The 24,915-nt window shown below is 53.4% G+C and overlaps 2 protein-coding genes across 2 annotated transcripts; one reads left to right on the forward strand and one right to left on the reverse strand.

The window, feature by feature from the left end:
* Nucleotides 1–3,215: 3,215 nt before the first annotated feature.
* GRK1 (G protein-coupled receptor kinase 1) lies at nucleotides 3,216–12,728 on the forward strand. Its single transcript, XM_056863941.1, has 7 exons — nucleotides 3,216–3,905; nucleotides 6,529–6,656; nucleotides 7,210–7,367; nucleotides 8,053–8,136; nucleotides 8,233–8,357; nucleotides 10,108–10,309; nucleotides 12,439–12,728. The coding sequence occupies exons 1-7, from the start codon at nucleotides 3,216–3,218 to the stop codon at nucleotides 12,726–12,728; spliced, it is 1,677 nt and encodes a 558-aa protein (XP_056719919.1).
* A 1,887-nt stretch (nucleotides 12,729–14,615) lies between these two features.
* SHBG (sex hormone binding globulin) lies at nucleotides 14,616–23,469 on the reverse strand. Its single transcript, XM_056863623.1, has 8 exons — nucleotides 23,401–23,469; nucleotides 22,053–22,168; nucleotides 20,375–20,579; nucleotides 19,522–19,683; nucleotides 18,054–18,222; nucleotides 17,348–17,493; nucleotides 15,900–16,119; nucleotides 14,616–14,797 (listed from the first exon to the last, which is right to left on the reverse strand). The coding sequence occupies exons 1-8, from the start codon at nucleotides 23,467–23,469 to the stop codon at nucleotides 14,616–14,618; spliced, it is 1,269 nt and encodes a 422-aa protein (XP_056719601.1).
* Nucleotides 23,470–24,915: the final 1,446 nt, after the last annotated feature.

A 24,915-nucleotide genomic window follows, 5' to 3' on the forward strand; every position in this document is an offset into this window, starting at 1 on the left:
AAGGGTGAAACTGGGCCTAAAAGGGCACGGCAGGCGGCTCGCCGTGAAGCCAGATTAGTGCAGTGGGGTTAGCTGTTAGCAGAAAAGGTGAGGCCGTAATGATCCCTGAAAGGCTTTCAGAAGAGGTCGCTGGGAGCAGCGATTAAAGGAGGCGGCTGGCTGGCCAGAGAGGAGAAGGGCACGGCCTGCAACCTCTGTGTTTCGTAAGAGCTTAAATGTGCAGGATTCCCCTTTTGTACGGCCAGAAGCTCCGAGCCCGCGAGAGCCGGCCAAAGCTACATGAGCTGAACTTCTGCCTGCCGCACAGACATGAGGCCCTCCTCCCTGTGGCTGTGCCAGGACTCCAGCCCATGCCACCAACAGAGCCACAGCTGGGGTTGCCAATCTCCAGGGGGCTCCTGAAGATCTCCCACTATCGCAATTGATCTCCAGATGATCTAGATCAGCTCCCCTGGAGGAAAGGGCTGCTTTGGAAGGTGGAATGGCTTGCAGCCAAAGAGCTGGTGGGTTGTGAAATTTACTTTCCCCCCCCCACAGTTCCTCCCTCACTTTTAAGGTCTTCCTATGACTCACTTCCCTCAATCCTCAAATCCCTTCTCCTTCTGGTAGCCCTCTCTTGATTAACTGTTTCTCTGTTTGTAACCTGATCTGCAAAAGTCATCCTTCTTTCAGAAACTTACATAAGATCATAAGAACGTAAGAAAGGCCCTGCTGGATCAGACCAAGGCCCATCAAGTCCAGCAGTCTGTTCACACAGTGGCCAATCAGGTGCCTGTAGGAAGCCCACAAGCAAGACGACTGCAGCCAGTATTATCCTGTCTGTGTTCCAAAGCACCTAATAGAATAGGTATGTTCCTCTGAGACTGGAGAGAATAGGGATGCATCATGACTACTATCCATTTTGACTAGTAGCCACGGATAGCCCTCTCCTCCATGAACATGTCCACTCCCCTCTTAAAGCCTTCCAAGTTGGCAGCCATCACCACATCCTGGGGCAGGGAATTCCACAACTTGTCTCCCCCCCCCCCAAGCTACCCTGCCTCCAGGGATCTCTGTCCAGTCCTCAGCCCACCCCACAGATCTGCTGTCTCAGGGGGTCTACGTGTACTTTTAAAACCCAGCCAAACTGACAGTGCGCCCTTCCCTCACAGAAATTGGATCCCAGTCATTCCTAGAGATTTGTTCCCTCAGAAGTCGGGATGTTTGTGAATGCTCCAGGCTAGCACAGCTGCTCAGCCAATCCGAAGCTTCACCAGGACACACACAATACACCTGGCCAGTGATTATGGAGTCAGGTAGCTGCAGCCCCACACCAGCAAAAGCGGGGATGGTTGTCCAGGTTTGGAGGCAGGTGTGAAACTTGACAGAGTGAGCTTTGAATGATTTTGATTTGGCCTCTGTGCTCTTCTCTTTGGATTGAATGTACGTTGCATTTATTCACAGAACGATGTCCTGGGAAAAAACCATTGTTTTTAATCATGATTTAATTTTAAACTCTAAACTCTGGTTCATGTCTTAGGTCCATTTTATATTCTTGTTTATCCTAATATGTAGCTGGGCACAATGGAAGCCGTGCAGTTGAACAGATGGGGTAGAATGAAAAGTTAGGTGGTCTCTATGAAACAAGAGGAAAAGAAGTCAAAAATGTTTTCCTTTTGCATCTGTCCTTGGTTGTCGTTTTCCCTTCCTTCCAGTCAGATGCTGGCTGAGGCCAATTAGTCTAGGCAGTCATACGTCTAGGCAGTCATTAGAGTTGCCAGTTCTGGGTTGGGAAATTCCTGGAGATTTGGGGGTGGAGCCTGGGGAGGGGAGGGTTTGAGGAGGAGAGGGACCTCAGCAGGTATAATGCCATAGAGTCCACCCTTAGGGTTGCCAACCTCCAGGTACTAGCTGGAGATCTCCTGCTATTACCCAACTGATCTCCAGCCAATAGAGATGAGTTCCACTGGAGAAAATGGCCGCCTTGTCAATTGGACTCTATGGCATTGAAGCCCCTCCCCAAACCCCACCCTTCTCAGGCTCCACCCCAAAAACCTCCCACCGGTGGAAAAGAGGGTCCAGGCAACCCTATCCACCCTCCATGGGAAACTGACCTCTGGGGATCAGTTTCAGTGAGTAGCCCTGTTGGTCTGCTGTAGAACTAGATTTGAGTCCAGTCGCACCTTAGAAGAAGAAGAGTTGGTTTTTATATGCCGCCATTTTTTACCACTTAAGGGAGACTCAAACTGGCTTACCATCGCCTTCCCTTCCCCTCCCCACAACAGACACCCTTTGAGGTGGGTGGGGCTGAGAGAATGTGACTAGCCCAAGGTCACCCAGCTGGCTTCGTGTGTAGGAGTGGGGAATCAAACCCGGTTTACCAAATTAGCATCCACCACTCATGTGGACGAGTGGGGAATCAAACCCAGTTCTCCAGATCAGAGTCCACTGCTCCAAACCACCACTCCAAACCACCGCTCTTAACCACTACACCACGCTGGCTCTCTTAAAGAGTTGGTCTTAGAGACCAACTAGATTTTCAGGGTATCAGCTTTTGAGAGTCAGAGCTCCTTGTCTGACCAAGGGAGAACTGAGTCTCAAAAACTTCTACCCCAAAAATCTTGTTGTTCTCTAAAGTCTGAGAAGAATGAGAGGGGATGTGATAACCATCTTCAAGTACTTGAAGGGCTGTCACATAGAGGAGGGTGCCGAGTTGTTTTCTGTTGCCCCAGAAGGTCGGACCAGAACCGACAGGTTGACCAAAAGAGTTTCCATCTAGACATTAGGAAGAACTTTCTAACAGTCAGAGCGGTTCCTCAGTGGAACAGGCTTCGTCAGGAAGTGGTGAGCTCTTCTTCTCTGGAGGTTTTTAAGCAGAGGCTAGATGGCCATCTGTCAGCAATGCTGATTCTATTACCTTAGGCAGATCATGAGAGAGGGAGGGCATCTTGGCCATCTTCTGGGCATGGAGTAGGGGTCACTGTGTGTGTGTGAGGAAGGTAGTTGTGAATTTCCTGCATTGTGCAGGGGATTGGACTAGATGGCCCTGGTGGTCCCTTCCAACTCTATGATTCTATGAAAGTGCTACTGGATTGGAATCTGGAGATCAGCTGTAACACCAGGAGATCTCCAGGCAGCCGTAGCATTCGCTGACCCTGTCCTGCTGCCTGGGTGCGGCTGCTCTCGGCTCCAAACGTCTCTTTCTGTCCCTGCCTTACAGGTGACTCACCTTCATCATGGACATCGGCGGCCTCGAGACCATGGTGGCCAACACGGCCTACGTGGCTGCCCGCGGGGACACTGGGATGACCTCTGGCCGGGACCGGCGGATGCGAGCCAGGCTGAAGCTGCCACACATCACCGCTTGTGAACACCTGAAGGATACCTTGGACCTGGACTTCAACTACATCTGCGTGAGGCAGCCCATAGGCAAGAAGCTCTTCCAGCAGTTCCTTGAGGAGACGAACGAGTTCAGGGCGGCGGGCAGCCTGTGGTTGGACATGGAGGAGTACAGCATGGCGGAGGAGACCGAGAGGCCCCCAAAGGCCCAGCAATGCATCAACAAATACTTTGATTCGGCCTCCAAGGAGTTCTGCTCCTTCCTGGAGGAGAAGGCCATCATGAGGGTGAAGGAAGACGCCAAGCATGGACACGGCGACCTCTTCAAAGAGTCCGAGCAGCATCTGCTGAAGTTCCTGGAGGAGAACGCCTTTGGCAAGTACCAAGAGAGCCTCTGCTTCTCCCGCTTCCTCCAATTCAAGTGGCTGGAGTCCCAGAGCGTGTCGGAGGAGTGGTTCCTGGACTTCCGGGTGCTGGGCAAAGGGGGTTTCGGAGAGGTGTGTGCCTGCCAGATGCGGGCCACGGGCAAGATGTACGCCAACAAGCGGCTCAACAAGAAGCGGCTCAAGAAACGGCAGGGCTACGAGGTGAAGAGCATACATTATTAGCCGGTTTAGAATGTATCCTTGCGTTTGGATCCAATTGTTGTGGGGAGGGGGAAGGTGGCTCATCGGCATTCTAAGCAAATCCAAATTCTGCGGCGAAGCAATAGGGTTGCCAACTCCGCTTTGGGAAATCCCCGGAGATTTTGGAGGCAGAGCCTGCAGTCCTAGTCTCAGGTGCATACGCACAGCGTCTATGAAGGACAGGCTTCTTTCTAACGTGGTGTAGCGGTTAAGAGTGGTGGTTTGGAGCAGTGGACTCTGATCTGGAGAACCGGATTTGATTCCCCACTCCTCCACCTGAGCGGCGGAGGCTAATCTGGTCAACCGGGTTTGTTTCCCCACTCCACATGAAGCCAGCTGGGTGACCCTGGGCTAGTCACATTCTCTCAGCCCCACCTACCTCCCAGGGTGTCTGTTGTGGGGAGGGGAAGGGAAGGTGATTGTAAGTCGGTTTGAGTCTCCCTTAAGTGGTAGAGAAAGTCTGCATATAAAAACCGACTCTTCTTTTTCTTCTTCCTGCTCTGAGTCATTTGTCTCCCCCAACATCCCAGGACTGGGTTGCATGCCCTTGGGACACACCTAGGGTTGCCAACCTCCAGGCACTAGCTGGAGATCTCCTGCTCTTACAACTGATCTCCAGCCGATAGAGATCACTTCACCTGGAGAAAATGGCTGCTTTGGCCATTGGACTCTATGGCATTGAAGTCCCTCCCCTCTCCAAACCCCTCCCTCCTCAGGCTCCACCCCAAAAACCTCCCGCTGGTGGTGAAGAGGGACCTGGCAACCCTAGACACGCCTGCCTTTTTCTGATTGCAACTTGGCAGTGATATCAACGGATGGGACGCCGGTAGCTTTGTACCAGATTGGGAGCAACCATGCGCCGTTTCCTTTCTGGGCAGGTGTTGCAATGTGATCCATGTACACAGCCAGCCAGTTTCCCCCCTCCTCCCTCCCCTCTCAGGCTAACCCACCTTCTTCCTCTCCCAGAATTATTTTCAGCCTGATAAAATTAGCCATTCTAATCCCCCGCCCAAAAGAAGCTTGCGACTTAGCCGCTCACAGGCTCAGGCTGCGGGTCCGGCAAAGAAGGTGTCAGAGCGCATCAGCGTCAAGGCTTCCCGAGCCAGGAGGGTGGCGGGGATCAGGTGGGGCCACCCTTGGCGTGGGATGGCAGCCAGTGGTAGAACACCTTCTTTGGCATACAGGAAGTCCCATGTTCAGTCCCCAGCATCTCCAGTCAAAAAAGGACCAGGCAGTAGATGATATGAACGACCTGTGTCTGGGACCCTGGAGAGTAAAGGTTTGTTTGGGAAGGGGCTGTGGCTCAGCGGAAGAGCCGCTCCGGCTCAGCCTGAGACCCTGGAGAGCTGCTGCCGGTCTGACCGTACTGATTTTGATGGAGCCAACAGCCCTGTTCACAAGTTACAGCGAATGCATGCACAATCTGGGTACAAATGTAACCTTGATTTTCCTTTTTGCAAGTGTTGAGTAACTCTCATGTTATCATTCAACACTTGCATGGCTGAACATGTGGTTTTAAACCCCGCATTCAAGCAGGAACTGGTCCCCAGTTTAATTTAGAAAGTCAGTGCGTGTTTTAGAGAGCGGCCGTATCGGCCTGCAGTTGAAGAGCTAGATTTGAGTCCAGGAGAACCTTTGGGACCGAGAAGATTCTGGGGGCATCCGACAAAGGGAGCCTTGACTCTCTAAAGCCGATACCCTGGAAATCCCGTTGGTCATTAAGGTGTGTCTGGACTTGAGTGTTGCTGTTCTTACAACCAGACGCACACGTGGCAGGAAGGCTGGACGTGTAACATGTGGACAGGGCCAGAACAAGGCTGCTTCGTGTGTTCAGAAGCAGGGCAGGGGGGTGCCAAATAAAATGTCAGTGGTCCAGGAAGGGGAATGGGGGCCCATCTGGCCCTCCCTGTGGCCGCCCTGACCTGGATGTCAACGGTTAGTGTAGCGGTTAAGTGTGGTGGTTTGGAGCAGTGGACTCTAATCTGGAGAACCAGGTTTGATTCCCCCACTTCTTCACATGAGCCACGGAGGCTAATCTGGTGAACTGGGTTGATTTCCCCACTCCTACACATGAAGCCAGCTAGGTGACCTTGGGCTAGTCACAGCTCTCTTAGAGCTCTCTCAGCCTCACCTACCTCACAGGGTGTCTGTTGTGGGGAGGGGAAGGGAAGGTGGTTGTAAGCCTGTTTGAGTCTTCCTTAAGTAGTAGAGAAAGTTGGCATATAAAAAGCAACTCTCCTTCTTCTTGTTAGTTCTCAGAAGCTAAGGAAGGTCAGCCCTGGTTCATACTTGGATGGGAGACCACCAAGGAAGTCCAGGGATGCTATGCAGAGGCAGGCAATGGCAAACCACCTCTGAACCTCTCTTGCCTTGAAAACTCTACGGGGGCTCCATAGCTCGGCTGCAACCTGACGGCACTTTCCATCCCCCCACCTCCACAAGACTAGCAGAAGAGAATTAATTATGTAAAGACATGCCTAACCTCCACGGGGCATGGAACACTGCCATTCTAGCGGGCATAGAGCCCGAGATGTGGGCAGGCGGAGCCCGGGTGACTCAGGACATCTTGCTCATTCTCTCCCAGGGGGCGATTATAGAGCAGAGGATCCTGGCCAAAGTCCACAGCCGCTTCATCGTCACGTTGGCGTACGCCTTCCAGACCAAGCATGATCTCTGCCTCGTCATGACGCTGATGAACGGGGGAGACCTCAGGTGAGAGTGCCACAAACCCACCAACCCTCTGACATGGCACCACCGGGGTGGGGGGATTGCTGCTGGCGTGGGGCTCATGGGCCTCTCGTAGGGTTGCCAACCTCCAGGTACTAGCTGGAGATCTCCCGCTATTACAACTGATCTCCAGCCGATAGAGATCAGTTCCCCTGGAGAAAATGGCCGCTTTGGCAACTGGACTCTATGGCATTGAAGTCCTTCCCCTCCCCCAAACCCCGCCCTCAGGCTTCGCCCCAAAAACCTCCCGCCAGTGGCGAAGAGGGACCTGGTAACCCTGCAGATTCGGCTCTTGGTCCTCAATTGCTGCTCCCTCAGGTAAAGGATTGACACTGGCATTCAACTTGTTTTTACATTTTAAGATATAATTTATGCAAAACAAACAAAAAGCATCTCCCTCCCCACACACACACACACAAAATGTATTTTAAGGTCAAGCTTTGAGAATTTTGGAAATACGGACGGTAATTGTGAAAGCTCCTCTTCTGCCTCTGTATGGAAATGTATTTCCTCTTCAGAATGCTATCTTACTCCCTAGGTACCACATGTATAATGTAGACGAGAACAACCCTGGCTTTGAGGAATCCCGGGCGGTCTTCTACGCAGCCCAGATAATCTGCGGCCTGGAGCATCTTCACCAAAACCGCATCGTCTACCGGGACCTCAAGCCAGAGAACGTCTTGCTGGACGATGCAGGTAAAGAGACCCAAATGCTGGAAGTCAGGAAACACCCCCCCCCCCAGAAAGATTTGGTTTGTCTGAGAAGCAAAAGTCCGGGTTTGCTAAGCGATCAGGGGGAAAAAGGCTGGATCCACAAAGCTGCCTCATATTGAATCAGACCCTTGGCCCAGTATTGTCTACTCAGCGCAATAATGGGTTTAAATTGAGGGCGGAAAGGTACCAGCTGGATATTAAGAATTTTTTTTTACAGTTAAGAGTTTTTTCAACAGTGGAATGACAACCTGGGGAGGTGCTGAGCCCCCCCCCACCACCACCACCACCACTGGCAGTCTTTAAGCAGCAGATGGACAAGCATTTGTCAGGGATGCTCTGAGTCTAGGCTGATCCTGCATTCAGCAGGCAGTGGGACTAGATGGCCTCTATGGCCCTTCCCACTCCAGGATTCTATTATTTGTTGATTCTACCACCAAGAAAGTTCAGAGTCACCACAATTTGGCTGCGACTTGACAGCACTTTCCACCACCACCACTGTTTTCCCTTTAGCCAGCTCAAGAGCGCAGAGTTCTTTTTTTAAAACCAGATTTGCAAGTTTGAGATTAGGATTTTAACGACTGACCCGATTTCTGCATTTTTAAAAATCCTTTTCATATTTAATACCCAAGCCCTTCTGGATGTCTTAGAACATTTCCCTCCCCTCCAGGGCATGTTCGTATTTCGGATTTAGGCTTAGCAACAGAAATACCAGAGGGGCAAGAGAAGACCAAAGGGTTTGCAGGCACACCAGGTGAGTATTAGGGGAGGGGGCTTGGGTGGGTGGGGGAACCTGGGGAAAGCATCCCCCACCTGGCCCCCAATTCTGCTTCCTTCGTCCCGCCTGCAGGATTTACTGCTCCAGAGCTCCTGAAAGGGGAGGAGTACGACTACAGCGTGGACTACTTCACTTTGGGAGTAACTCTGTATGAAATGATCGCAGCGAAAGGAGCTTTCCGGACCCGGGGGGAGAAGGTACGTGCCCCCTACCCACCCCGCACACACTGCAACGAGCAAATAAGTAACAGGCAGTGCCAGACAAAAGTTCAGGAGATTCTGCAAATGGTTTTGACGTGGCAGCCCACCTCCTGATGCAGGGATACTTCCAGATTTAGGAGGACCCTGGGGAGAGAATGCCAAGGGCAGGGGTCTCCAATGTGGCACCCATGGGCACCGTGACACCCACTGACATATTTTCTGGTGCCCACCAAGTGTCTTTCCCCCCATTTCTATCACGCCTTTCCGGACCTCGGAAGTGGCAGTATCACGCCGGGAGAGCATGCACATGGGGTCAGCAGGCAGCCCGGTTGATTGGTGGGAAATTGCCCACCACAACCAGGCAGTTGGGAACCCTAATTATACCCCATTGAAGTCCCTCTCCTCCCCAAACCCCGCCCTCCTCAGATTCCACCCCCAAAATCTCCAGGTATTTCCCAACCCAGCGCTGGCAACCCTACTGCTCGTGCCCTCCCTCCAGCCCACCTGCGTCCCCACCTGCCTGCGTGTCCTTCCTTCCTCCCCCTGCCCGTTTGTGAGCCTGTGCCCTGGCTGGGTATCCTTTCCCCGAGGGTGCTGGGTACTGATGGGAATGCCACCACTGTGCCCGCCAGGAGTGCTGCCACTGTACACTGGGGTTGCCAGCTCCGGGTTGAGAAATACCTGGAGATTTTTGGGGCGGAGCCTGAGGAGGGCAGGGTTTGGGGAGGGGAGGGACTTCAATGCCATAAGAGTCCAATGGCCAAAGCGGCTATTTTCTCCAGGGGAACTGATCTCTACCGGCTGGAGATCAGTTGTAATAGGAGGAGATCTCCTGCCACCACCTGGAGGTTGCTTGCAACCAAACACAACAGTAGTAGGCTATGAAAAGTAAGCAAAACAATGATGTAAGATGCAACAAGTCGAGAGACTGTAAGTGTATTGCAACTATGAAGAAACTAAAGTTGCAAACAAAGCTAAGCAACACGGGTTACAAAGCGACAAAGAACTAAAAAGTTGAACATGTACAAATATGAAGAAATATAGCCAAAAATGCTATATTTGACAAGTTTTAAAAGTAAACAGTTCATGTAATTAGCTTGGCTTGTTGCTGGTCAATTTCATTTCAGGCGGAGGAGATGGAAACGTGGCTCCGGATATTCTCCAGCATTTTCGCTACTAACATGTAGCTTCATCAGCCATAAAGGCTTTGACAGAAAGATATCTCAAAGATAGCAGCCCGGCCTGGGAGCTTTACATGTGATTTATGAGTAGTACTTGCAAGCCTTTATGGCTTTTCTTCATATTTGTACATGTTCAACTTTTTAGTTGTTCTTTGTCGCTTTGTAACCTGTGTTGCTTAGCTTTGTTTGCAACTTTCGTTTCTTCATAGTTGCAATACACTTACAGTCTCTCGACCTGTTGCATCTTACATCATTGTTTTGCTTACTTTTTGTAGCCTACTACTGTTGTGTTTGGTTGCAATATCCTTTTACAGTATCAGTGAGTTGTTTATCTACCACCTGGAGGTTGGCAGCCCTGGAGATCTCCTATTACAACTGATCTCCATCCAATAGAGATCAGTTCTCCTGGAGAAAATGGCCGCTTTGGCCATTGGACTCTATGGCATTGCAGTCTCTCCCCTCCCCAAACCCTGCCCTCCTCAGGCTCCGCCCCAAAAACCTCCTGCCGGTGGCGAAGCGGGACCTGGCAATCCTCTGAAGCCCCTCTCCCTCCCCATCCGCTGCAGGTAGAGAACAAGGAAGTGACGCGCCGCATCCTCCACGAGCCCGTGGTGTACAGTGAGAAGTTCAGCACCGAGTGCAAGTCCTGCTGCGAGGGACTGATGGCCAAGGACCCGGCCCAGCGCCTGGGCTTCAAAAACAACGCCTGCTCCGAACTGAAGAAGCACCCCCTCTTCCGAAAAATGAACTGGAGCCGACTCGAAGCAGGTGAGGACTGCCCGTTCTGCGAGCTGTGTGCCTGGGTGGGGCCCTTCGCCTTCCCTCTGCCCACTCCAAGCTGCCAAGTAGGGTTGCTAGGTCCCCCTTTGCCACCGGCGGGAGACTTTTGGGGCGGAGCCTGAGGAAGCCGGGGGAGGGGGAGGGGAGGGACTTCAGTGCCATAGAGTCCAATTGCCAAAGGGGCCATTTTTCTCCAGGGGATCTGATCTCTATCAGCTGGAGATTGGTTGAATTAGCAGGAGATCTGCTACTACCTGGCAGTTGGCAACCCTACTGCCAAGCCAACGCTGGGCACCTTGCAAGACCCCAGTCCCTCTGATGATCAGAAATGGGCTGGAGTCAAACAGCCCGCTTGCTCTTGCGAGAGAGAGAAGGAGATGAACCTTGCAAGAGGTCACCTGCACCTACCTCTGTCCTGTCGATAACCACACCAAGCATTTTACTGCTTGAAGTTAACTAGACCTGTTTAGAGGACAGGTGTGCATACACTCCCTACAAGCTTCTGGTGACATATCATAGAGGTGGGATCCCATAAGTTTCATTTTCTCTAAGAGATCGCAGAAGTCTCCATGTTGTGGAGGAAGGTGTCTTCTTTCTGGTGAACTGAAGCATCATGGGAAAGCAAGCAGAGCAGATAGGGCTGTCTACACTGGGTTGGGAAATTCCTGGAGATTTGGGAGTAGAGCCTGGAAAGGGCATGGTCTGGACAGGGGCGGACCTCACCAGGGGAGGGGTCATGGCTCAGTGGTCGAGCAGCTGCTTGGCATGCAGACGGTCCCAGGCTCAATCCCCAGCATCTCCAGTTCAAGGGACTGGGCAAGTAGGTGATGGGAAAGACCCCTGCCTGAGACCCTGGAGAGCCGCTGCCAGTCCGAGTAGACAATACTGACGTTGATGGACCAAGGGTCTGACTCAATATAAGGCAGCTTCATGTGTTTATAGAGTCTACCTTCCAAAGCAGCCATTTCCACCAGGGGAACTGATCTCTGTAACTCTGGTGATCAGTTGCAATTCCAGGAGATGCCCAGGCCCCACCTGGAGGTTGGCAACTCAATGATCAAAGTAGAATTTTGGGATAGCCTTCATGTTTTCTAAATGGGGTGTGTATGAAACAGGGCACCTGAGTCCCTAGAACCTCCACAAAAGGCCCCACCTCACTCCGCCATGCCATTGATCATGGGAACGCCACCCTAGTGGGAAAAGGCTTCATAATAACCATTTAAGGTCTGCTAAACCAAAATGACTTTTTGTGCAAATATGATGTGCCAGAGAGTCCATTTATAAGGCACACACAACTGGTTTTATGCTAATTGGTCATCCCCCAAAGAAGCCTGGAAACTGCAGTCTACGGAGGCTGTGGAGGTGTTTCTCTCAAGAGATCTCCGGCCTTCTTCACAGGTTTTCCAAGGAACGAGCATTAAAATTATTGTGTTCAGTTTTGGGCACCGCGATTTAAGAAGGGTGTAGACAAGTGCCCAGAGGAAGGCAACCAAGATGGTGAGGGGTCTGGAGACCAAGTCCTATGAGGAAAGGTTGAAGGAGCTGGGTACATTTAACCTGGAGAGGAGACGACTGAGAGGGGATATGATAACCATGTTCAAGTACTTGAAGGGCTGTCATAGAGAGGAGGGTGCCAAGTTGTTTTCTGTTGCCCCAGAAGGTCGGACCAGAACCAACGGGTTGAAATTAAATCAAAAGAGTTTCCGTCTAGACATTAGGAAGAACTTTCTAACAGTTAGAGCGGCTCCTCAGTGGAATAGGCTTCCTCAGGAGGTGGTGAGCTCTCCTTCCCTAGAGGTTTTTAAGCAGACGTTAGATGGTCATCTGTCAGCAATTCTGATTCTGTGACCTTAGGCAGATCATGAGAGGGAGGGCACCTTGGCACACAGCTTTTCTTCTGGGCATGGAGTAGGGGTCACTGGGGGTGTGGGGGGGAGGTAGTTGTGAATTTCCTGTATCGTGCTGGGGGTTGGACTAGATGACCCTGTGGTCCCTTCCAACTCTACGATTCTATGAAACCAGTCTAAATGTTGAGCTTTTAATAAATCTGAGCCGTACAACCTCTGCATGACTCCCTCCTCTCTTCCGCTGACCTCCCCTTCCCGTCTTGCGCTCAGGTTTGTTGGACCCGCCCTTCGTGCCAGACCCCAAGGTGGTCTATGCCAAGGACATTGACGACGTGGGTGCCTTCTCCACGGTGAAGGGCATCATGTTGGACGACAATGACAAGGCGTTCTATGATGACTTCTCCTCGGGGAACGTCCCCATCCCTTGGCAGGAGGAGATGATCGAAATGGGCATCTTCGAGGAGCTGAATGTCTGGGGGCCCAAAGGCTCCGTCCCTCCGGATCTGGACCGCAGCAGCAATCCGAATGCCCCCAAGTCAGGGACTTGCAGTATCTGTTGAAGAAGAGTGGCAAAGACCTCCCCGAGAGCCCCGGGGCCTCATGCCTCCAGCATCTGCAGGACTGGACTACTGGCAGGAAGGATGAGCCGTCCCTCGGAGACTGTGCTGCTGCAGCGGAGCCCTAGAGTTCTGGCCCCTTCCCCGACAGACTAGACTCCACGTCCCTCCTGGAACCGACACCAGCCTCTGGGTTCGGTCCTGTTCTTCCTTCCTCTGTGTCCATCCCTTCTCCCAGGGATGGAGGGAGAGCAGTAAGGGGGCTTTTTGCCCCCACCCCCAACAGGGCAGCTCTGTTGGTATTACCCAACCAGTGTTCAAGTCCCAAAGGAAGCATCTGGCCAAAGGCAAGGATGTGAGACCCCAGGATTCTGTTACTAGTCTGGGAGCTGGGAAGCCAAAGCTCCTGGCTAGAGCATGGGAGGTGTCTTTGTGTGGGGTGGGGTGGGGGGGAAAGCAATCTTGGGCTTCTTCCGCAGGGGAAAGGAGATGTCGAAAGGACCTGAAAGGCCTGCTTCTGTGACCAGATTCACACTGGAGCAAATCAGCTGAGGCTGCCAACACCGGTGCCGAAGAAACAAAAAGGCTTCTATCCTCTTGGCAGGGTTATAATATCGAGAGCACCTTATTACTCTCTCTAATTAATTTCCTCTCCCAGCTTCCCCCCTAGGGAGACAGGTGGGGAGGGCTGGAATCCATGCCCAGGCCGGCCAACGGCCAGAAGTACCGCCTCCAAGATCAGGGCTTGTGTGTTTGTGTGTGTGTGTGGGGGGGGAGGTCCTTCAAGTAGGCTTGCCAACTCTAGGTTGGGAAATTCCTAGAGATCTGGAGGTGGAACTTGGAGAGGGTGGTGTTTGGGGGAGTGGAGGGGTGATGCTGCAGAGTCCTCCCTTCGAAGCAGCCATTTTCCTCCAGGGGAACTGATCTGGAGTCTGGAGGTCAGATGCAACAAGCGTGGGCCTTTGAGACTCGTGGGGGAGGGGGAGATCCCATCTTCCTACCATTTTCTCGCAGGCACGCATAACCTACCAGGCTCCTCTGCAGCCATCACCGGGTCCAGCGAGACTCCCAGACTCCGCTGGGCCCAAGGAACAACCACGCCAGAGGTAGGCGCAAGTGCAGAGAACGAGCTTTTATTTTGGGGGGGGGATTTAAACCCCCAATTTATTTTTTTTACAGATTTCAGATTTTTCTGCAAACCTGGGGGGAACTTTGTTTATTATCAGCGTGGCCCTCATCTGCAGATTGAGATATCCGCACATGGGGGCCACGCGTCACTATTAGATACATAGATTCTGGAAGACCTCCCAGAGTCCTGGCTGGGAGGGTTGTAGATTCGACAGTCGTCCTCCAGGAAGGGGGTAGGGTTAGCGATTTCCCTTTTCCGTGAAGCGGAGATTTATATCCAGTAAGAATAAATGGGGTGTGTGCTGTTATATCTGGAAAATGGCTCCGACTTCTTATTTGAATACGTTGGGGCACAGCACTTGATGGCACTTGCACGTTTCTGTGTGTGTGTGATTGCGTTTGTGCAAAAAGGTAGCATTTCACCTGCAGCTGCTTCCCATCCCAGCCTCCAAGCACACCTGTGGTCACCGCCACAAGTGGGGGAGTCCGGGGCTGCATGGTCCCATGGCGCCTGCCCCCCCCGCCACACGCCCCTTAGTCACTCACACACCTGTCAAACCACAAGAGCCACACCACCGCTCACAAGCAAGCCCACACTCTCACAAGCAATTAAACTTCATGGCAGACCCACTGCGGCCATGCTCACATTTCTTCAGGGGCGGAGGGGTGGAGGGGGACCGGTCCGGTGCTAGGGCGGGAGGGATGAGGCCGCCAGTGTCTTGGCATCCCTCCCGCACGCCCCCACCCAAAATCTGGCACCACTTAGTCCGCCCGGTCTGTGCTCCCGAGATCAAGGTCCTCTTTCCCGGGGCAGCTGTGTGCCCAGATGGCATTGCTTCGGTATTCGGCTGAGTCAAGGTCTAGCTTCAGGCCTTGTACCCGGATGTCGTGGAGGCAGCCTCGGAAGAAGCCTCCCTCCTGCGGCTGAGGGGCTTCTCCCTGCCCTGGAAGGGAAATATGAAGGATACGATGGGGGAAAGACTGACAGAGACGTGAGCAATGGCGTTCATGGGTTGGCGGCTGGGCAGAGCTGGCGCAAGACATCTTTGTGCTCACAGCTGGTCCCCTTCCATGCACAACACTCCTGGTCAGGTCACTCCTGTCTGTCTCCTTGCCTCCTCCCTCTCTTGCATCCAGGGGAGAGATGGCTGGACATCTCATCCAAGCCCACCCAAACCTTCACCTGCCAACTGGCCAGGGTTCCCCAGACATGGAAAGAAAGCATGAAGCACCACCCACAAAAGGGCCCACAGCGCACACGGGTGCAGATGGCTTGGAGAAGCAAACCCAGCCACACACCAAGGGGAAGGCAGTGCAGGCCCGGCATCACCAGCCAGGTCTTCTTCAGGGCAAAATGTCATTCCTGAGCTCACAGCCAAAGAAGAGGCTAGATGGCCATCTGTCAGCAGTACTGATTCTGTGACCTTAGGCGGATGACGAGAGGGAGGGCACCTTGGCCATCTTCTGGGAATGGAGTGGGGGTCACTGGGGGTGGGGGGGAGGTGGTTGTGAATTTCCTGCACTGTGCAGGGGGTTGGACTAGATGGTGGTCTCTTCCAACTCTATGGTTCTATGACAATCTGTCCCAGAAAATGTACACAACATATCCATGGAAACATCTCAACTATCCAACTCCTGGCTGAACCAAAGTGAGTGTGAGCGGGGGGATTCATTTCTGGCTGATGTCCCCACAACGGAGTCTGATCCTCACATTAACTTCTTGCCACACTAAAATTGTCATTGTGCGATCTGTCCCCACCAGGTGGATAATTTGGTTGGATGCCCCCTTCTGTGGCTAGGCCAGAAGTTCATAAAATTCACTTGGCCTGGTACGATAACTTTTCTTCAGCCGAGCCAATACCGTCTTGTTTCTGCGCAAAACATCACACTATCAAAATGTTTAAACATCCCTGTGAAATTACCGTGGTTAAAAACAATCCGTTCAGGATGATTTTAACGTGATAACAGATAATGCATAAATTTGCCCCCTCCCAGCACCAGAACAGGGGTTCTCGCCGAACGTCCCCCTTTCTGAAAAAGACCTACCAGGGAACCCCCCAATGAAGAGACGACCGACCCCACTCAGCCAGAGATGCCGCAGAGCTTCGAAATCTGCCTTCGGGACGGGCTCTGCGGTTTCATGGCTGCCCAGGCGCAACGTGAGCTGATCCGAAGTGATGCGGAGCAGAAGATCCGAACCTTGGCAGCCCGTCATGGGCAGGGGGGTCTGCAGAACCATCTTGCTCCCCAGTTGGGCTACCACGTCCTGGTGTCAGAAACAAGGAGACTCCTGTCAGGGAGGCGATGCGACTCGCCTCTCCCTTCTGTGGTACGAGGGCCCACGATACCAGAAATTCACCCTGATTTTAGCAACCCCTAAGAAATCAATCTCTCCAAGAGCCTCTGACCACTTAGAATCATAGAGTTGGAAGGGACCACCAGGGTCATCTAGTCCAACCCCCTGAACAATGCAGGAAATTCACAACTACCTCCCCCCACACACCCCCATTGACCCCCACTCCATGCCCAGAAGATGGCCATGATGCCCTCCCTCCCATGAGCTGCCTTAGGTAATAGAATCAGCATTGCTGACAGATGGCCATCTAGCCTCTGCTTAAAAACCTCCAGGGAAAGAGAGCCCACCACCTCCCAAGGAAGCCTGTTCTACTGAGGAACTGCTCTGTTAGAAAATTCTTCCTAATGTCTAGACAGAAACTCTTTAGATTTAATTTCAACCCGTTGGTTCTGGTTTGACCTTCTGTGGCAACAGAAAACAACTCGGCACCATCCTTTATATGACAGCCCTTCAAGTACTTAAAGATGGTTCTCATATCCCCTCTCAGTCTTCTCCTCTTCAGGCTAAACATACCCAGCTCCTTCAACCTTTCCTCATAGGACTTGGTCTCCAGACCCCTCACCATCTTGGTTGCCCTCCTCTGGACACGATCCAGCTTGTCTACATCCTTCTTAAATTGTGGTGCCCAAAACTGAACACAGTACTCTAGGTGAGGTCTAACCAGAGCAGAGTAAAGCAATACCATCACTTCGCGAGATCTGGACACTAGACTTCTGTTGATGCAGCCCAAGATCACATTTGCCTTTTTAGCTACCGCATCACACTGCTGACTCATGTTTAGTTTTTGGTCTACTAAGACCTCAAGATCCTTTTCGCACACACTACTACTGAGACAAGTGTCCCCCATCCTATAATTATGCATTTGATTTTTCCTACCTAGATGCAGAACTTTACATCCTGCCCCATTAGTGTTGCCCCCTTTTGGCTGGGAAACTTCTGGAGATTTGGGGGTGGACCCTGGAGGGCAGGATTTGGGGAGGGGGGCCTCAGCAGGGTATAGAGTCCACCCTCCCAAGCAGCCCTTTCCTCCACGGGAACTGATCTCTGTCCTCTGGAGATGTCATTCTGGGAGGTCTCCAGGCCCCACCAGAAGGCTGGCAGCCGTACGCCTGCAGCCGCCCCCTCATGTGGGTCTCACCGTGTGCTGCAGTTTCAGGCTGAGGATCGGGGCCTGCTCCGAAGGCGAGACAGCCAGGAACGTCCCCACCTGCCGACCGGCACTAAGCAGCAGCTCCACAGCCAGCGACCAACTCTCGTTGTCATGGCGGAGTCCGGAGGGGAAGCCTATAGTGAGGGGGAGAAGGGGGCTTGTCAGTGAAGGGGAGGGGACTTCAGAGCAATTCCCAGAGCCCAGAGAGGGTAGATCACGCTGCCTGGCAGGACCAAACCAAGGGCCCAGTCGATTCCAGAATCCTGTTTGAAGCAGGTACTTCAGAGAAGCACACAAGGAGGCAGGAAATCAGCCCCTCTCCCCAAGCAACCAGAATTCAGAGGTATACTGCTTCTGTATGTGGAAGTTTTATTTACCTATCAAGGCTACTAGCCTTCAGTGGACACCCACATATGCATATAAGCCACATAAAGGGCTCTTGAAAGTAGCAGCCCTCCCAATAATTGAAGGTGTAAAATTTGATTACTGTGCCTGCTTCTACTCTTTTACATTCCAATGCATAATAGCTGCTCCCTCAACTCCCACTGTTATTATAATTAATTGATTAATTTATACATTCATTTACTTTATGTATATTCCACCTTGGGCTAACAAAGAACTTGCCAGGCCTGGGGGGCGGGCCCTGATCTTTGCTACCTCTTTGGCCCCAGAAGACCAATCTCGCCAGATCTACCTGAGAGCAGGAAGCTGGCCAGCCCATCTCCTGGGAAGAAGCTGCCCTGGCGGATGCTGGCAAAGCAAGCCTTGATTCCCTCGCCCTCCAGGGAGGCCCCCTCCAGCCAAGAGCTGCTTGTGTTCAACCAGTTCCACCGTCTCAAGCAGCCGTCCATGGCCGTGTTCATCTGGAAGGCAAGAAGGCTGACAGGAAGGAAGGGCAGGGAGGAGGGAGATGCCCTCTACTTTCTCCCCTGGCTACGTGGAACGCTCCCGGCTGGTCTCTTTGGAAGCTTAGATGCAAATTGAGACACCAGAGCATCCCCAGGAGAGTGTGCCTTTCTTTTGGAGCCTACGACAGGCTCTGAAAAGAGCCCCCCTCCCGATCAACCCCCATTCAATCAATTAATCAAACCTTTATTGGCATGCACAATACCTGCAGAGAACATAATCATACAATTTTACTCAACAGAGCTCGCCTGTTCCTGTTTACAGCGTCTTTTGTGGATCCACATTGCATGTTGCAAAAACTTGGCTACATGGTCAATTGTGGCCACATCCTGAGTAGACAAAGCGGATTCTCTGATAATGGGGGCCGTGCAAAAGAACACGTGCAACCGATTCTATGTGATTCATTCCACAGGGGAACAACCTTGCGGAGAGTGGTATTGATTGAAATCTCCCCTGTAATATTGATGAGGGTAGCACATTTAATCTTGCTAACCGATATGCCCTCCTTTGTTTTTGGTCCATTAAATGAGAGAAATAGGTTGCCACTGAATGTTCACATTTTGCCATCCCCAAACTCACATGAGCCCCATTCCTGACTTTGCTGTTGAGTTCTAACTCCCGTTCACCTCCTTGCAGCAAACCTCGATGTTTGCACCACACTTGGAGTCACCAGACAGACACAACTAGACCAGCAACCAAAACCGCCTCCAAACTATCCCACGGCTCAAGCAAACTACCCTTCTCCTACCATCGCCATTACAATAAACAAAGAGTCACGGCTTGGGGAAAACATGTTACTGGTTTGCCAGTGCCTTCCTCTGCATAGCAACCCTGGTGTTCCTTGGTGGTCTCCCATCCAAATACTAACCAGGGCTGACCCTGCTTAGCTTCTGAGATCTGACGAGATCAGGCTAGCCTGGGCCATCCAGGTCAGGGCAAGCACGTTGCAAATAGCAGATAAAACATAGTAACAATTACTTCAAATAAATTGCTAGTAGCTGACATAAACATTGCTAGTAGCAGCCACTTTAAACATAAATGCAGTCCTTTTAATATATATTTTTAGCCTACATGTTTGCTTCTTTGACTTCCACATGTATGGTGTTATTTTGGTCTGCCACACATGGGGCATGGGATGCCACGGAGGGTCTCGGGGCCCACCCCTTCAGCTGCGTGTGAGCAGATTCACCAGGGCCGCCACTTTCCTGCAGTTGGTCACTGCATCTGAGATTCCCCTCCCACATGCGAGCTCTTACCGGAATGAGCAAATCTTTTTGGGGGATGAGTAGACCCCCAACGCCTATGCGCATCTCGGGGAAAGGGTGACCAATGATGGCATGAGACACTTTGCTGACTGTCAGCAGACCGTCCCCGTCCAGGGCCAGCACCACGCTGTCTCCTTCGTTCTTCACCATGATCTGGTAAAATTAGAAACTTATTGAAAAGACATGCAGCAGTCTACCTTGGCTCTCTGCCAGATGGTGTAGTAATAAGAGTGTTGGACTAGGATCTGGGAGACCCAGGTTCAAATCTCCCCTCTGCCATGGAAGTTCGCTGGGTGACCTTGGGCCAGTCACGCGCTCTCAACTTAACCTACCTCACAGGGTTGTTGTGAGGGAAAAAAGAAGAGAAGGATGTGGAGGGGAGGGGCTGTGGCTCACTGGTAGAGCATCTGCTTGGCATGCAGAAGGTCCCAGGTTCAATCCCCAGCATCTCCAGTTAAAGAGACCAGGCAAGTAGGTGATGTTGAAAGACCTTTGCCTGAGACTCTGGAGAGCCGCTGCTGGTCTGAGTAGACAATACTGACTTTGATGGACCAAGGGTCGGATTCAATACAAGGCAGCTTCATGTGTGTTCATGTGTGTGATGTAAGTCCCCATTGGGGAGAGAAGCAGGGTACAAATAAAGTAAAAAAATATTTTAAAATACCCATGCTGGAAAGGCAGGGGCAAAGGGGCCCACGCCTCTCTGTTGCTCTTATTGGATTTGTCAGCAGCCTTTGCTACCGTGGGCGGTGCCATCTTGTTGATGTGTTTGGAGGTTGCCACGGAGGCAAATGAAGTAAAGATAAATTTAAAATGTGCAAGCACCGCAAAGATGCCCCCCTACCTGGTGCCACCGGCCGTCGTTGATGCCCTCTTCCCCAGAGAAGCTGATGTTCGTAATGCTGATGTTTGTAACGCTGTTGTGGATTTGCATTTCCAGTTTCCCCCCGCGCAATCCCAGAACGAACCAGTCGGTGCCGGGGCTGGTGTCCCCGTAGAAGATCACGCCTTCAGGGTCGAAGGTGCGGTACTCAAAAGAGGAAGCAGCGCTGGGCAGGGGGGAGGAAGCTTGTGATAGAACCCTGCTGTTTCTGGCTCCCTGTCCTATTGCTGTGACCAATTAGACCCCACTTGGTGGGGAGGGGGGAAGAATGCAGATGTTCTGGCTATAGGGTGAGCCTCTTTTTTGGAGGGGGGTAAGAATTATATGCCCTGACTTGCATGGCCCAGGCTAGCCTGATCTCGCCAGATCTTGGAAGCTAAGCAGAGTCAGCCCTGGTGAGTATTTGCATGGGAGACCACTGAGGAAGTCCAGGGTTGCTATGCAGAGGCAAGCAATGGCAAACCACCTCTGAACCTCTCTTGCCTTGAAAACCTTATGGGGTATTGGTTACAGATAGGGTTGCCAGGTCCCTCTTTGCAACCGGCGGGAGGTTTTTAGGGCGGAGCCTGAGGAGGGTGGGGTTTAGGGACTTCAGTGCCATAGAGTCCAATTGCCAAAGCAGCCATTTCCTCCAGGTGAACTGATCTCTATCAGCTGGAAATCAGTTGTAATAGCAGGAGACCTCCAGCTAGTACCTGGAGATTGGCAACCCTAGTTACAGAGATTACAAATCCTCTACTTGAAAAACAGTTCCCCCATCTTTAAATAGTGGGGCTGTGGCTCAGACACCTGCTTTGCATTCGGAAGGTCCAGGGTTCAGTCCCTGACACCCCCCGTTTTAAAAGTATTGGGGGATCAATGAGCCTGGGGAAGGAGCTGGCTGTTGTTGCTACTCGGAGCAGCCCATACTGAGCGCCATGGCCCAGTGGACTGAAGCATTAGCAGACAGTTTGACATATTCAAAACCTGTAGTCCTCGGCTGCTTCTCAGCCAGGGTTGCCAAATCTGCATTGGGAAATTCCTGGAGATTTGGGGGTGGAGGCTGTGGAGGGCAGACCTTGAGGAGGAGAGGAAATTCAGCAGAAATGTGAGGCCACAGATTCCACCCTTGGGCAACTGATCTTTGTGTGTGTGCGTGTGTGTGTGTGTGTGGGCCATCGTCCCAGCTGACTTGCTGGGAGGCAGATTGCCATTGACTGCCTCCGCGTCACAACCCTGGTAGTCCTTGGAGGTCACCCATCCAAATTCTAACCAGGACCAATCCTGCTTAGCTTCTAGGGTTGCCAGGGCCCTCTTTGCCACCGGCAGGAGTTTTATAGGGTAGAGCCTGAGGAGGGCGGGGTTCGGGGAGGGAGGGACTTCAATTCCATAGAGTCCAATAGCCAAAGCAGCCATTTTCTCCAGGTGAACTGATCTATGTTGGCTGGAGATCAGTTGTAATAGCAGGAGATCTCCAGCTACTACCTGGAGGTTGGCAACCCTATTAGCTTCTGAGATCTGATGCAGCCAGGCTATCCTGGGGCTATCTAGGTCGGGCAACCAATCTTTGGAGATCAGTTATCATCCCATGAGAGCTCCAGGCCCCCACCTGGAGGGGGCTGGCACCCTTAAACCCAACCCCCCACCCCGATTCGTTTACCTTGTGACTTTATGCAGATCTATGTTCAGTGTGGCTGTTGGGGAGGGGTCTCCCCATCTCTGTCCAATGTTCAAAGCCCCTGCCTCGTTAGAGGGCTTCTGGAAGCACTGGTCGTACTGGGAAAGGAGAGAGAGCAGGCATTACCTCCGGCCAGCCACCAGGTGGCAGCATTAAAGAGAAACCTGGCCCCTGCACCACCGGAACCGGCCAGCAGACGTCGCTGCTGCGATGGTTCAAATATTCCACGCGGGGGCAGCCTTGCTCCGGGAAACGCCGAAGCCCCCCTCGGAAAAGGGGTGGGGACCCATTCACGTGTTCTGCTCCTTGTTCAGCGTCTCGTGGGAACGGAGGCTTTAGACTAGTAACGCTGCCGAGTGTTTACAAAAAATAACAGATCTCAGATCTCTTATAGTCGTACACCCAGAGCAAAAAAGGAAGGGGTGGGGGTTCAAAAGCGCTTCCTCTTCCAGTTCCGACCCACTGAGAAATGCACCAGGCCACCTTTCCTAAGCGTGGCGGGGGGGGGGGCTTCACCGGTTGAATGGCTGTCGGTCGTGCCGCTCTTTTCACGCCCTGCCGGGGTTCCCGTGTCAGCGTCTCGGGGTTCGCCAGCTTGTGCCTTGCCCTCCTGTGCCTTTCGGCGGGCAGGAATTTCACAGGTAGAGCTTCCCTGGCCGCCTGCCTCTGAGTAGCCCGGAGTTCTCCCGGGAAAGGAAAAGGCCACCATCCGGGGTGGCCCCATCCCTCAGACGCTGCACGCGCGTCGTAGAGTCATAGAGTTGGAAGAGACCCCCCAGGGTCATCTAGTCCAACCCCCTGCACAATGCAGGAATTTCACAACTGCCTCCCCCCCCCCCACCCACACACACTCCCAGTGACCCCTACTCTATGCCCAGAAGATGGCCAAGGTGCCCTCCCCTCCTCGGTCCTAGGTGTCCTCCCCCCTCGGTCCTCGCCTGAGAACTACAACCCCCACGCTGCCTTGGGGCAGGCCGGGCGGGGGGCTTCTCCATGCCGGAGAGTGGCGGGGGAGGGATGGGGCCCGTGCAGCGGCGCCGGGGCGGCCGCTCGGCTCTCTCGTGGCAGGAGGTTCCGCGGGCAGAAAGCGGCGGGCGGGGGGATGGCTCCGCCCGCCCGCCCGCCCGACTCGGCAGGAGACCGCTCTGCTCCGGTTCCTCCTCTGCTGCCCGCGGAAGCGCCCGCCACGAGCCCCACGGCTCCTTTGCCCTCCGCCTCGGGGGGGGGGGCGGACGCCAGAAAGGCCCTGCTGGGTCAGCCCATGCAGTCCGGCAGGAAGCCCCCCAACAAGACACTCTGCACGCGCTCAGAGGCCCTTGGGCCGGCTCACCTGGCTTCCGTGGGCGGCCCCCAGCGCCAGCAGCAGCAGCAGCGGCAGCGAGGCGGCGCGGGCGGGCATGGCGGGGCCGGTGCGGAGCCCCCGTCTGGCGGGCAGGGCGGCGGGAGCCGGACTGCCGAGCGGGCTGGCGGGGCTGCGCTGGCCACCGGCCGGCCTGTTGACTCAAGCTGCGGGTCAAGGTCTGCCAGACAGGCCCGCCGGCCCCAACCCCTCCCTTCGAGTCAGCCGGGGGGCAGTCGCGGCTCGCCCTTGACCTCATCCCCACCCCACCCCCGACTAGGGGAGGTTTAACCCTGCGGCAGGGCGGACTGGCTGGGTTAAGCCTCCATAGCCAGAGGCAGTATACCCCGAGATTGTTGCAGCACAGAGGCTGGGGAGGGGCTGTGGCTTAGTGGTAGAGCCTCTGCTTGGCAGGCAGAAGGTCCCAGGTTCAATCCCCAGGATCTCGAGTTAAAAGGGCCAGGCAGCAGGGGATGGGAAAGAACTCTGTCCGGAGACCCTGGAGAGCTGCTGCCGGTCTGAGCAGACAATACTGACATTGATGGACCAAGCGTCTGATTCAGTGGAAGGCAGCTTCATGGGGATAGGCCATGGCTCAGTGGCAGAGCATCTGCTTGGCATGCAGAAGATCCCAAGTTCAATCCCCGGCAGCATCTCCAGTGAAAGGGACTAGGCAGGTAGGTGATGGGAAAGACCCCTGCCTGAGACCCTGGAGGACCGCTGCCGGTCTGAGTAGACAATACTGACTCTGATGGACCCAGGGTCTGATTCAGTGGAAGGCAGCTTCATGTGTTCGTGTGGCCCTCCCCCTCCTTCATGCCCCGCTTTGCTGGGAGGGGGGGTCTCATCCAGCCCCTTCCTCACTCCCCAGGGGCGACGCTTTGGGAAGTGAGAGTCTGCTGTGGTTTCGCACTGGGGCAGCAGAGTGCAGCGCCAGGCTGGAGCGGTCATTGGCCCCGAGAGGAATGCCTCTGTTTGTCCAGGATTGCGACAGCCACCAGGGCCAAAGCACAGGGGGCTCTGGGTCCGGCCTCAGGAAGGGACGGGGGGGGCACCCCTCGCTTTGCAGTGGAGAGGCAATTGCTCAAGGGTTTGTGCCCCCTAGAGAAACTGGTTACCTCCTTTCCCCCCCTCTGAGCCTAACAACCCCCCCCACTCCACCCCACCAAGAGGGACAGAGGGCCAGCCCCTTAACCCAGTCCCCATGCCAAAACCACAGAGTCAACCGGCCAAATTTAAAATTATTCCAAGAAGAAAAAACCAAGAAAGGTGCCAGAATTGTGCAGAAATGCAAATCTGTGGATGGCCTTTTCCCTCTCCCCAGGTGACTCATGCCCATCTCTTGTGCAGAAGGGCTGCCAGGATAAACAGCTGTGCCGCCATTGCCATGAACCACTGGAACAAGGTGAGGCCCTGGCGGGGGAGGGGTCCTTTGTGGGATCAGCAAACTACACTTCCCAGAACCCCTGACATGAGAAGGGGCCACGGAAGTCAAGTGTGTTTGGA

Source organism: Euleptes europaea, chromosome 18, assembly GCF_029931775.1.
Source record: "Euleptes europaea isolate rEulEur1 chromosome 18, rEulEur1.hap1, whole genome shotgun sequence".
Classification (NCBI taxonomy): Eukaryota; Metazoa; Chordata; class Lepidosauria; order Squamata; family Sphaerodactylidae; genus Euleptes; species Euleptes europaea.

Excerpts from the sequence above, each read along its gene's own strand:
- GRK1 (XM_056863941.1), top strand. The coding sequence starts at position 3,216 with ATGGACATCGGCGGCCTCGAGACCATGGTGGCCAACACGGCCTACGTG. Across the intron at positions 6,657-7,209 it reads ATGAACGGGGGAGACCTCAG|GTACCACATGTATAATGTAG; the intron begins GTGAGAGTGCCA and ends CTTACTCCCTAG. Across the intron at positions 8,358-10,107 it reads TCCGGACCCGGGGGGAGAAG|GTAGAGAACAAGGAAGTGAC; the intron begins GTACGTGCCCCC and ends CATCCGCTGCAG.
- SHBG (XM_056863623.1), bottom strand. The coding sequence starts at position 23,469 with ATGCCCGCCCGCGCCGCCTCGCTGCCGCTGCTGCTGCTGCTGGCGCTG. Across the intron at positions 19,684-20,374 it reads ACGACGGCCGGTGGCACCAG|ATCATGGTGAAGAACGAAGG; the intron begins GTAGGGGGGCAT and ends TAATTTTACCAG. Across the intron at positions 17,494-18,053 it reads GGCCAGCTTCCTGCTCTCAG|GCTTCCCCTCCGGACTCCGC; the intron begins GTAGATCTGGCG and ends CCCTCACTATAG.